Below are 13,036 nucleotides of genomic sequence, written 5' to 3' on the forward strand. Positions count from 1 at the left end.
CTGCATCGAAAGTTTATACTGACAACCTAAGGGCTTCTGACTTCCCACTTCGCTAATTTCTTAGGAAAATCACGTTTGTCCTCAACTCGAAGACCACTGAGCCCCATATCCAGGTAGAGGAACTGAAAGAGAAGCCTTCACGGGGTGTAGCTAGTAACACTGATGGCTGCTGACGAGAAGCCTGGTGACGGAGTTCCAGTCCCTCTTAGGCTCTCACTGACTTAAAGGAACAGGCAGGACCATGTGCTCCTTCTAAAGGAGGCTTTAAAGAGCACAGCCACGGGTCCCACAGGTCACAACCTCTGTGTCTCAGGAAGAAATTACCTACTGGATTTCAGTTCATCACCAATGAGTGATGATTGGTGAATTGCTAAAAACCTTCTTTCCTCACACCATCACGAGTAACTCCCATACAGTCTTCCGTGCAAAATATCTCAATATTAAAAGTGCATCGAATCTGATAGACTTGTGCAATAGAAACATTAAAAAAATAAAAAAACACCTCTATATAAAATTAATTGTGCTTTCTTTTTAGCGACCACAAATGGTTTGTATTCGTAAATCTTTTTACTATATATCTGAGAGCTAGGAAGCAGTCGAAAGTTGTTTAATATTTTTCTATCTATTTTTGAATTGGCCTCCCATCCTTGGCCTGTCCTGTATAGCAAACTATCAGGTTCAAGAAACTTAGCTCTAAAAATTCCAAGTTATGGTTTTCATATTTGCCTCCAGCTAACCAGGGCACAACGTGTTGTTTTCCAGGAAACCTCTCTTCTTGTCATTAACCGTTACCCATTCCAGTTCAGCAGGCTCTGAAATTTGTTGGGCATATAAACAATTGGGTCTTTCAACAGGATGGTTTTGAGAGTAGAGCGCGTTAACAAAGAAACAACGACAAAACCAAAGTGACAGTGCATCATATCGCAGGAAAGGTCTGGAATGTATGGCTGTAAACTACAACCTCCACTGTCTCGCTAATTAGCACCCATTTAGATGTTAGTTTTTCACTCTTTCCTAAATTCCGAATCAAATGTCTTAGTGTCCATGCAACACGATACACATAAGATTTGTTTTTTGGGGGTTACCTTTTTGCTCCCCATCACGGTCCTTTTGTATGAAAGGATGTTTTTCAAGTATGATGATCGACATGACATTTTATTTTTAATATTTCATTGCTCATTCTCTGAATGCATCAGTAAAAGTGATAAGAGTATTGTTTTTTCGTCTCTCTTCTGCTGTGAAAAAACTGTGAAAGACTGTTTCCGTTCTTCCCATGTTTCCAGAAAAAGGGGTGGAATGTCTCATGTCATAGTCCCAAACCTCCAGCAGGTTGAGGCCTTGCCCCTTCCACACCATGAGTGCTTCCAGCTGGAGTCAGAGGCTCTTAGCAGCACGTGCTGTCTAAGCAACTCACACCCTCTGGCCCACAGGTGACACTTAAGAACAATATTCCTATTTTGCACTTGCCCCAGGAGACCTCGCATTCACGGACCACCTCATTTCTGAGGATGCTGCGAAACAGAAAGACAAACGGCACACATTCGTCCTTCTGACCACAGTGTCCGAGAGATGAGACACACGCCATACCTCTCTGGCTCGCAGCTCAGAGGTCTGCGGAGCTGCTCAAAGAGCAGCCCCTGAATCTTGCCTTTTTGGGGGCAGAGCTCCAAGGAGGAGGAGGACGCCCAGCAGCCTGGCCCGGGACCAAAGACCACGATGGCTCTTCCTTCCAGTGTATGAAAGAACAGCCGGCAGCTGCCGGTGCAGGAGAGATTCGTGGTGGGGGAGGGGAGAGAAAGGAGGATGCCAGCGCCAGTGTCCAGAAAGCTCCCGGCAGGCAGTGGCTCAGCTTTAATCGTCTTCTTGGCACATTGGCAAGTTGACAAAGGTGAAGACGTTAAACTCTATCATTATTGAGAAGCACAAGAAGATAGCGTAGAGACCCAGCACGGAGATACCCAGCTTCCGGTCCAGTTTCCACTTGTTTAGATGGATGCCCAGGACCTGCAAGGAGAGAGTGCAAGCACTGGCTCAGGGACAGAGACTTGCAAAGGCAGTTTTACTGGAAAACCACACACATCCTATGAGCCCCAGAACTTTCTTCAAAATGTGGACTAGAGCAGAGGGCGAGCCCTGCAGGCGTTAGACTTGTCTGATGAAAGGGGGAGGCTTGGTCCAGCCCTGCTGTCTCCAGGGACACACAGCAGCTGCCCTCGTGGAACCGGCCCTCCCCGGCCCAGTCTAGGTACCGAGGTCTTCCCTGCCCGGACCTTCTCCAGCGACAGCTAGGGTCTTTTGCTGGGTCCTCCCTTTGCTTTAGAATTCTTTATCCTCAGCATGCTTCAGCAAAACTTCAAAGGCTCCTGTTGGCCCACGGTCTGACAAACATCAGCTTGGACCACCTTTTTCTGCGTGCATATGTGCGTGCATGCGTGCGTGTGTCTGTTTGGGGACATGGGTTGGAGCACATCTTCTTTCTGCATTCTTTCCAGACTCTCCCACACTTCCCTTCACTCCTTTTTTCTTGTCTCTGAATCAAGGAGGCTTCCTAAAAGGTTGGATCATACTGACCTCGTGAGAGCAATGTCATGGGTCCTATAGAGACAGACCCACCTGGGTTCAAATCCCAGCTTAGCCATTTCCTAACCCTATGACCTTGGGCAAGTTACTTAACCCCCGAGCCTTAATTTCTTCTAAAAAATGAGACTATCAGGTGGTTGTAAGGACTGAGTAAATAAGCAGAGGTAAAGAGTTTAGCATAGTCCTGGGCATGTGGTGTAAGGAGACCTCAGTATTACTATGTGTCAGTCCTGAGGCCTGACCATCATGCCCCCATTTGCCAGCTCAGATGGGCTGGGTGGGGGGTATTTCTCTCTTACTGGCACTAGTGAGAGGTGATGGTTCTGGCAGCAAGAAGAGAGGAAAGTAATTCACTTCCTCTGGTGACTTCTTAGTTGCCCAGGGAACAGTGTAGCCTAGGTGGGTGCCAACATTCTTGGCACAAATTGTGTCCTGGGGGTACCTGCATTTATATGTTTCCTCAGCTTTATCCCTCACGGCCAGGGAGAAGTGAGAGGGGTTTCAGAGATAGGTAAGTGACCGGGCAGAATCTGATGAAATGAAGTATGCCCGGGGCGCCCATGTTGGAATTGTAAAAACTCACGGTGAGCGCCACGGAGCCCAGCAACAACACCACGGAATAGACCAGACCCCGGCTGTTGATCTTCACCTGGAAAAACAAGCACATGTGCCCTGACTGTCTGGGGTGCTCCATTCTGAGAGCCTGGTGTGCGCTGCTTTATTCCTTCCCCCACGTGGAAAGCACAGGTGGGTGTTCTCTGTGAGCACGCACGTGGCCGTGGAGGGTCAGCTAACTATGGATTCAAGTCTCAACTCTGGACCAAGAAGGGACAGGCACAGCAACAGGTTGAGCTACAGGGTGGGAACACTGATAAGTGCGGGGCACACAGGGGCTCCCCCCTGCAGGCACCCCTCAGGCTGCTCTGGGAGCCTTTGCGGAAAGTGGGTGCCATGGTCCCAAGGAGAAGGGGCCAGTGTGTCCCCCAGAGCCCTCGGCTGGAGCAAGGCCAATGCCAGCTGAGCCTGGCACCCATCTCGCTTACTAAGGAGGTGAGAGGAGCTCACCGTGGATCCATAATTAATAACCATGGTCTGCAGGCCCCAGGGTATGCCGAGTCCCACGAGGATGTCGAATACATTGCTTCCTATGGTGTTAGAGACGGCCATGTCACCAAGACCTGGAGGGGACACAGACACGTGTTATTCATTAAGACCAGGCCACTCGAAGCCATTCTTTTCCATAACTGTTCTATCAGTGCTGATCCTTAGAAAGGAATTCCTTCTTCATGGACCCACATTTCTAAAACTTTTTTACGAGGTCGAAGACCCTCTCCCTTCATGAAGTCTACAGGGCTCTGTATGGCCTGAATTGTGACCCCCCTCTCCCCCCCAAGATTCATATATGTTGGAGTCCTACCCGCCAGTGCCTCAGCATGTGACCTTATTTAGAGATAAGGTCTTTACAGAGGTCATGAAAATGAGGTCATTAGGGTTGTTGCTTATCCAGTATGACAGGTTCCCTTATAAAAAGGGGAAACCTGGACGCAGACAGCACAGGGAGAATGTCATGTGGACATGAAGATCGTCGTCTGCAAGCCAAGGAGAAAGCCCTGGAACATTCTTCCTCCCAGCCCTCAGAAGGAACCAACTCTGCCAACACCTTGATCTCAGCCTCACAGCCTCCAGAACTGGCAGATAGTAACTTTCCATTGTTTATGCCTCCCAGTGTGTGGTACTTTGTTACAGCAGTCCCAGGAATCTAGGAAAGGGCCTTTCATATTTCTCCTTCCAGATTTGGCAGCCGATGTTCTCTGGGGACCCACTAAGTGCTTCACCTCATTTAATGTTCCCCAGTTGCTGTGGGACAGAGAGGGCATTGTCCTCACATGGCAGATGATGAAACTAAGGCTTGGGGTGTACTCAAGGTCACATGGTTTGCAAGTGGTCCGGTGTCCTTCACACCGAGCCATGATGTATACTCGTGGCCCAGGTAATGGCACCATGACCTTGGCTTGAATGACAGGGCATCGGGTCTTTTGCCTCGGTGGCTTCTGAAGGGTGAACTCTTTTCTCACAACCAGACTAGAAGCATCTTAGAGGGTGAGGACCATGCCATCACCTTCATCTTCCTGCCCCAACGTCCAGTATCGTGCTAGCCACTCAATCTTCATAATTTAAGATTATTAAGTTATTAACTTACTAACTTGAGGGGTCTTAGAAAACAAGCTTTTATCAATAAGGCTCATGCTGGCTGAAATCTGTTCTAATCTGTCCGCTTAGCCCTAATGCGACACGATTGTGGTCATCTGGCACACATACAAAGGTTTGAACAAGCCTGAAACACAAATGCCTGTGACTGTAAAACTGCTTTGGTTGCTGAGAAGCTCGCAGCAACTCAGACGAGCCTCTGGACAATGGACTCACCTCCATTTGACCCCCCCGCCCCCCACTGGTGTAAGCCAGGTTACTGCCTCCTCCTGCCCTGCTACGGTCATCCACTGACCTCCAGGACACAACGCCTCCCTCAAGGACCGCACATTCTCCTGCCCTGCCCACCCGAGGCACTGTTTAAAATCTGGGCAGCTTGGTCCCTCTAGGGGCGGCATCTCTGGGAACCCGGCCTTCCAGGCTCCCAGGCTCTTATAAAATGTGGAACGTGCGGCAGCTCTCCTGGCCCAGCTATTACCTCTGGCGAGGACGCAGGCACTGGCTGGACAGGTCGGGAGGTATGAAGGAATGTCAGAGCTGCTCAGGTTTGGCAGGCTTCCCGCTCTGCACAGGCGCTGCCCTTTGAGGAATCTTCTGGCGGTACTTCTCACACTTGAAGAGCACATGACTGACTAGGGCCTCATGCTAAAAAGCAGGTTCTGATTCACTGGGGCTGGGGTGGGGCCGGAGAGTCTGCATGTCTCACAAGCTCCCTGTGGAGCCGATGGTGCCGGCCTGGACCACAACTCAAGCTGCAAGCCTAGTTTAGGGAGCCTTGGGTGCAGCACCTCCATGGTAAAGCACACTGCATGGCTCCTGCTGTGCCTCCTCACCTTGCACCACGTCCACCCAGCCAACCCCAGCTCGAGAAAAACTTATCATCTCTCATTGGTGTATTGTTGGGGCTGGTATGACCGAATCCCACGCCAGTTCATGCCACTAGAACATGAGTCAGGCCCTCGGTGCTTGTCGGCTTTCCTGTTCCCTGCTGTACTGGGTTGAATAGTGCCCCTGCCCTAATGTCCACCCAGAACCTGTGACTGTGGCCTTATTTGCAAAAAGGGTCTTTGCAGATGTAGTCAAATTAAAATGAGGTCACACTGAGTTAGGGTAGGCCTGAATCCAATGACTGGTGGGACATTGGGACAGACATACACACACAGGAAGAACACTACATAAAGATGCAGGCAGAGACAGGAGTAATGTAGCCACACACTGACACCTTGATTTTGGACTTCTTCCAGCCTCCAGAACTGTGAGAGAATCCATTTCTGTTATTTTCTGCCCCCCAGATGTGATACTTTTGTTATGACGGCCCTAGGAAACTGAGGGGGACCTGAGTTTGCCACCTTAAAATATGCCTCTTTTGGGATATTGATTATTTTAAGGTGGTTATTTTCAAGAAACAAAAGACTTGGGAAAAACCTTTGACCGTCCCCTAACTGCCTCAAAGAATTCAGACAGAGGGCCTGCTCTAGGAAGGGAGGATCATTACAGATAAGTATAGTTCAGTATGAATGAGTGTGACAGACGGGGAGGAACCTAGCATGGGCCCTTTGATCAAAGTCCTGCTGCGTCCCATTGTTAAAGAAGGTCTAGCAAACATATATTTACCAACATTGCTTTTCCATCTCCACGTGAGTTGCCTTCTTTCCCTTTGAAGTCAAAAACCATATCCTCTCTCCCTGACCCCGTCCCTCACCTTTCTCTTTAGCTCAAGATGGCATCTGAGCCTCAACTTGGGCCCCATATTCTTATGGCACCCCCATATGTACATACATAATTAAATTTGGTTATTTTCTCCTGCCAATCTGTCCTATGTCAACTCGATTATTATTAGATCAGCCAGAAGACCTAAGAGGGAAAAGGGGAAATTTCCCTCTGCCCCATAAAACGAATACACTCACCTCAAAGGTCGCTCCATTAAATTCCATTCCCCTCAACTGTTGTCCTCCCTGTACCAGTTCTCTGCAAGGCTGCAGCCTTCTGTCAAACATATACCCTCTCATGTTTTCTGAGGACCGACTGACCAACCAATCAACATTCTCTCCTGCCTTGGAGAAATAAAATGTCCTCTCCCTCTCGCCAAAGCCAACTTTCTCTCTGGGTGCTTCTCCTCTCTCCTGTCTCCTCTGAGATTTCACTCTATTATTTGCAGACCGTGCCCCCAGTACTTCCAAACTTTCATCTTTGGAGGATAATCTGTGTAAGTCAACACACAGAGATACTACCTCACTGGCAGAAAAGGCACAGTGAGTGACAACTGGCTCTTTACAGCTCTTGTGTTCTGCCATCAAAGAGTGGACAGGTACCCTTCACCTGGCTTAACCCATGTTACTCTGTAAGCCCCAAGATGAACCCCCAAACAAACCAAAACATACAAGTCCTAGAACTCTCCAGAAGCATAGGAATATGGTTGGAGATTTAGGACATCCCCATTTTGCCTTCCTGGGCCCAGAACATTTCTTGTTACGGCCTCATTTGCTCCCAGAAGTCTGGGCTTTGGCTCTGTTCAATCTCACGTTGGTGATTTCAGAACAAGTTCATTTTTATACAACTTCACGCACGCAAACGCTTCTGGAGGTCTGGAAGAGTTCATCTTGGTAGTATTCTCCTCATAGGTGGAATCTGATACATGTGCTTTCCAGACATGCCAGTTTCCTCCACAGCTGGACTTATAACAGCCATGAACTGTAACTCAGAGAGAGGTGAGGGAGTCTCTGGGCGATGCTGATGGTTATGGGGGCCGAGACATGACGCGTACCTTGTCTCGCCACGATCAAACTCGCCATGCAGTCTGGGACGCTCGTGCCTGCTGCCAGGAAAGTAATGCCCATGATGACATCAGGGATCCCAAATGTATACCCAATAATAGTCACCTGCAGAAAAAGGGGGGAAATGGTGCTTATCCTGAATGGTTTTTTTCCTTGAACATTAGTACTGACGTAACCAATTACAAAAATCTGGAATATGACTTTATTTTAAAAACACCTTTTAAATGTGTCTTCTTGCCTAATATGCATTCACTGTTTCAAAAAAATGTAGAAAATAAAGTAAAATGAAAATTAAAAAGCACCTACCATTTCTCGAGACCCACAGACAACCACTATTAACACTTTCCACCAGCCAGTGGCTCTTGAAGTTGAATATGCAGAACATTGGAGGGCTTGTTAAAATGCAGATTGCCGGGCCCTACTTCCAGAGTTTCTGATACAGGAGTTCTGGGGTGAAGACCAAGAATTGGCATTCCAGCAGCCTCAGGGTTCCAGGGGGTTGGGACCCTGAGGCTGCTGGTCTGGGAACCATTTGAAAACCACTGCTTTAGAACATACCCTTGACCGTTTTGGTGTTTTAGGAAAAATGAAGTCAGATTATACTATCAACCTAAATTTTGCAACATTTGTTTCATGTAATAATCTATTGTGAATACCTTTGCATCTCAAATATTATTCTACATTATTTTAAAATGAAGCATAGGTTTCATTGTACGGCTATACAGTTTTAGCCAATCCCTCACTGCTGGATACTAAGGTTGGTCTTTTTTTTTTTTTTTTCCCCTTGGCTCTTACAATATCACTGCCTATAAGTAACATTTATCGAGCAATTACTGTTTACCAGGTCTCTACCAGCTGTTTTACTTTCACAGTCTCATGGACTTCATGAGTGACCACCCACTGGTGAGGGAGGCACTACTATGATGCCCATTTCCTGCCTACAGAGCCTGAGGGTCAGAGAGGCTAAGCAAGAATGCCTGTGGGCACGAAGCTGGTGAGCCCGGGAGCAGGGATGCCAGGCCTTAGGGGTGAGAGATGTGAAATGTGGTGGGGGTAAGGGGTGGGCAGGTACGATTTCACAGCTCCCTGGCGCCCTCATCAGGGCAAAATGAAAGTAAGTGCATGGCCATGAGGCCAGCACATCTTGCTTATGTAGAAATTAGGCTAACGTGGCCATTTACCACTTTCTACAGTTGAGGCCATTGCATTCCCCCAAACGGAGGGCAGCTCAAGTTCAAAACTGCAGGTTAGAGTGTCCCAGCTGGGGACCCCAACAAGCCACTTGCTAAGACTCTGCTTTAAGAAGTTGGGGTGGGGTTTGTCAATCAAGGTGGTGGGGGTGGGAATGTTATTAAATGTCCAACTTCACTGCTAGTTAGTAGAATTAATTTAATACTGTTGTTTTCAGTAATTAAAGAAGAAAAAAATCCACACATTCGTTAACTTGATCTTCCTACTTCTCATACCCACTCAAATGTCATGCAATAACTTTTACTTGCAATGATTTTTTGGGAATGCAAGTTAGGAAGAGAAATCACTGGATTTGTTGTTAATCAAATGGTGTGGCCTTTAACCCTACTCAGAAAATTTTGTTTCCAAATTCAATTTATCGAAGGCATAATTTTTATTATCTTTTTCACAGTCATCCTTTCGTGGGGGGTGGGGTGCATACTAGCTATTTCCAGCTCCTCCCCCACCCCAGTGCGCATGCGCACGCACACACACTGACATCATGGGGGCTGTAACCTTCATCTGAGCAAAGCGTGGAGCAGTCAGTGCTGGCTGCACGCCATGGTGAAAACAGCTCGTATTTACAGCTATGAGTAATTTGCCTCACTGCAAGCTCAGAGCACGATGCCTGAACGGAGGCTTTTCATTCTCTCAGAAACCTTGTTAGACAGTGGATCGTCCCCATTTCCTAGAGGGGGTGACTGTGGCTCAGGGAAGTTGAGTCACCTGCTTAAGTTTTATGGATAGTAAGTGGGAGCACTAACATTCAAATACTTTGCCACGTGGCCCCACAGTTCTTCTTTCCCCACCAAACTGCTCCTCTGTGGCCCTTGTGCCTCTGAAACTAAGACCCGCTTGCCCTCTCTGCAGCTGGCATCAGGTGTTAGGAGGAGAGTGCACTGACTACGTGGACACCACTAAGGTATGAAGGGCTGCCAGGTGAGCTTCGCAACAGCAGACATGCAGCCATTTCAGTAACCACTTCCGCTCTCCTTGCCCCTGGGCTCCCCATGTGGAACGAAGAGGAGGAGGGGGAGAGAAGGGAAGGGGGGGACCCCACAGGGTGGTACACAGAACGAGGGGTGGGGGCTCCTGCTTGGTCCGCCCAGCCAATGAAGGTTTGTATAGGGAGCTGGGATGCGTGGCCAGAGGAGCTGACGAGAAGCTGTGCCACCGCTTCTCCACCTGCAAAACTTTGGTCCAAATGGCATTTGAAAATTCCAGCAACACACCAAGGCAGTTCAGGACAGTGGTTGAGCTCATGGACTCAGGAGAATAATAGACCAGGGTTTTAACCCCAACTCTAGAACTCACTAATGATGTACATAATTGTGTAACAGATGCTAATTGTGTGACTTACTGGGCAAATTATGCAATCTTTATGCCTTAGTTTCCTCATCTGTAAAATGGGCATAATAAAAATGGTTGTTATGAGGACAAAAATAGTTTATATAAAGTTTATACATGTGCCTGAACATAGAAAGGGGAGAGGAGCATCCCTTGGCAGGACGCCTAGAAAGGGCTGACTTGTGTTCATCTCCCACTGTCTGCAGTCTCCCCCACATTCCCGTGGGGACACCGGAAAGGAAGGGGGCCTAGTGACAGCCCTCCAGAGCTCTCTACAGAGTCCACACCACACCTGCCATATTCCTCTGCCAATCCCACCAGGACGGTGCATCTCAGGCTGCCCCATAAAGGTTTGTCTCCCTCCACCACACCTGCTTTGCAGGCAAACCCCACCCTGTGTCTGTCTGGGTATCCCTGGCACGTAGCACAGCAGCACGAACCTCTGCTGAAATCCCTTTCTAATGGGAAATAAGCCGAGGTCAGTGAGGCTGGTAACTTGCCACAGGTGAGGTCACTCTTGAACCCAGCTCTCCCACCTCTGGCAGGTGCTAGGCAGGGGCTGTCTATCCAGTCCACCTGCTCCCATCACTCACCAGCCACACCATTAGGTAGGAGAAGATGGCAATCCACAGCGTGGCGGTGATAAAGGTGACCATGAAGAACTTCTCCCAGCGAGGCTTGCTGCAGTTGGGGATGGTGATGCACAGGAGGAAGATGAGTGGCCAGGTGAACACCCACTTGGCTTTGTCTCCTCTGGTCTCTGCAGTGGGGTGGGGCGGAGCCAGAGGGGGGGGGGGGGAGACACAGGCACTGGGTTACACACCTGTCAGTCTACCTGCCGGTTCATTTTTCAAGCCAAACAAGAGAATGCTACCAATGTGACTCTGAGTAACTGACCCCACAGAATCACACACCTTCATAATGTCACCCGAAAGTGATCTTAGCAAGACAATTCATCAAGTGTTTGTTGCCTGAATAACTTCAGTCAGTTCAAATCCTTCCTTTGACAGAATAAGGAAAGTGAGACCCAGAGCGGAAATGGACTTGCCCAAGGGAGCTGGAATGGGGATGTGAAATATGGATGGGCTTTGGAATCAGACAGACCTGGGCTGGCATTCAAATCACCTTGAGAAATCCCATCAACTCTACTTCCTCCTCTGACAATAACAGTTGTAGTAACAACAACACAATAATCGACCTATAGAGAGAGTATTTGCCATGTGTAGTACGTGCAGTGCTAAGCACTTTGCGTTTAGTAGTTTGTTTAAGTGTTAAATAGGAACGTTATGTCTTTCTTGCTTGTTGCCAGAATGACCTGACACAATGTACATAAAACACCCAGCACAGAGAGCTCCGCACACATTACTGCTCTGGAAATCATAGCTCCTTTGCTCCAAGGTCATCTTCTCAACCTGTGGCGGATGTAAGACTAAAATGTGGGTGTCCTGGCTGGCAAGTATGGCTTCACTGGCCCCTATCAAGGGAATCCATAAACAATTCAACTGAGGAAAAGTGGCCTCAATAAGCCACCACGTACAACCACAGGGTCCTTAATAAGCCTGAGTAGGGTGTACATGTGCAGGCTCAAAACCAGCTTGTTGGTGATGCCGCTGAAACAGTGGAGGAAGGACCTCTGAAAATTCTCTCCATAAAAGCAATGAGAGCCCTGGCAAAAATGGTCAGAATTAACCCTTTTCAGACCTCTGGAAATTAACCAAAGGCTTGTAGCAATCCAGGGAGTGTTTACTTAAGACAACTGACTGGATCTCAGTAAGAACAGCAAGATTTATAGAGTTTGACTTGCCCTACTTCCATTGCCTCTCACCAGCTCTGGAGAAAATCAGCAGCCTGGCACCCACCAGAGGGGTCAGGGCAGGGCTGGAGCGCCTTCTAAATCCATTCCCAGAGAATGGGCATTATTTGACCTGTCTGGTGCATTCCTGGAAGACCCCATTTTCAAGGCTGTCTTTGTTTGACCTGACTCAGAACTCAGACAGTGTGAATAGCCTTTTCCTTGGAGACATTTGTTGAAAACAATCAGAGGCAATTTTGGGGCATCACACTGCCCTCAGGAGGTGGATAACAGTTGGGACAAACAACAAGTGAACTAAAAGCTTAAAAGAAAAAAAACTGAGGAATGGAATACCTACAGAGGCCTTTGCAAAGCTCCTCGTATTTCTGGGAATCTAAAAACCATGAACCTGCATAAAGCTGAGCCCATAGTTATTCATATGCTCGGGAAAGACTTGAGAATGCCCTTAGCTTTCACCTCGGCCTAATGTTGAGGCTCTGAGTAATCAAGGAATAAAGGCAAAAGTGGGGTTGTAAACCTCCTGCCTGAGTGTTGAAGATGTGCCCGCAAACATACAGAACCCATCAGCGATGCCTGGGAGACTTACTGGATCCAGGCATCTAAGGAAATCTCGGTGCAATCATTAGATGACCTTAGGCTAACTTAGCAGATATTTCAGTGGCCACACACAACAAGGAATACAGACTTTACAGAATTATTTGAGAAAAGTCACTAAACAAACCAAACCAACAATAAATAGTAACAACAAGCAGACCAAGGAAGGAAGAAGAATATGTTTTCTAGAGTTTTCAAATTATATTATTTTAAATGCCCAGTTTTCAACAAATTAGGAGACATGCAAAGAAATAAGAAAATATGGCCTATACTCAGGAAAAAAAGCAATCAATAGAAACTATCTTTGAGGAATCCCAGACATTGGATTTACTACACAAAGACTTTACGTCAGCTATTTTTAAATATACACAAAGAAGTTTCAAAATGTCTAAAAAACTGAAGGAAAATATGAAAATTATTTCCCACTATATAATATCAATAAAGAAGTAAAAATTATATTTTAAAAAAGCCAATAGAAATTCTGGAGTTC

At 47.5% G+C, this 13,036-nt stretch overlaps 1 protein-coding gene across 2 annotated transcripts in view; it reads right to left on the reverse strand.

The window, feature by feature from the left end:
• Window positions 1–1,136: 1,136 nt before the first annotated feature.
• Window positions 1,137–13,036, reverse strand: part of SLC24A4 (solute carrier family 24 member 4) — a 138,133-nt gene continuing 126,233 nt past the window's right edge. The window contains exons 13-17 of one of the 2 annotated variants that reach the window (XM_019745322.2): window positions 10,733–10,899; window positions 7,553–7,667; window positions 3,646–3,758; window positions 3,164–3,229; window positions 1,137–2,004 (exon numbers count right to left, since the gene is read on the reverse strand). In XM_019745322.2, the coding sequence (XP_019600881.1) occupies window positions 1,852–2,004; window positions 3,164–3,229; window positions 3,646–3,758; window positions 7,553–7,667; window positions 10,733–10,899 (614 nt within the window). In that variant the 3' untranslated portion in view covers window positions 1,137–1,851. The remainder of the gene's footprint in view (window positions 2,005–3,163; window positions 3,230–3,645; window positions 3,759–7,552; window positions 7,668–10,732; window positions 10,900–13,036) is intronic. The other variant, XM_019745316.2, reaches the window with a different exon arrangement.

The sequence above is a fragment of the Rhinolophus sinicus genome, linkage group LG03 (assembly GCF_036562045.2).
Source record: "Rhinolophus sinicus isolate RSC01 linkage group LG03, ASM3656204v1, whole genome shotgun sequence".
In the NCBI taxonomy this organism is placed as follows: Eukaryota; Metazoa; Chordata; class Mammalia; order Chiroptera; family Rhinolophidae; genus Rhinolophus; species Rhinolophus sinicus.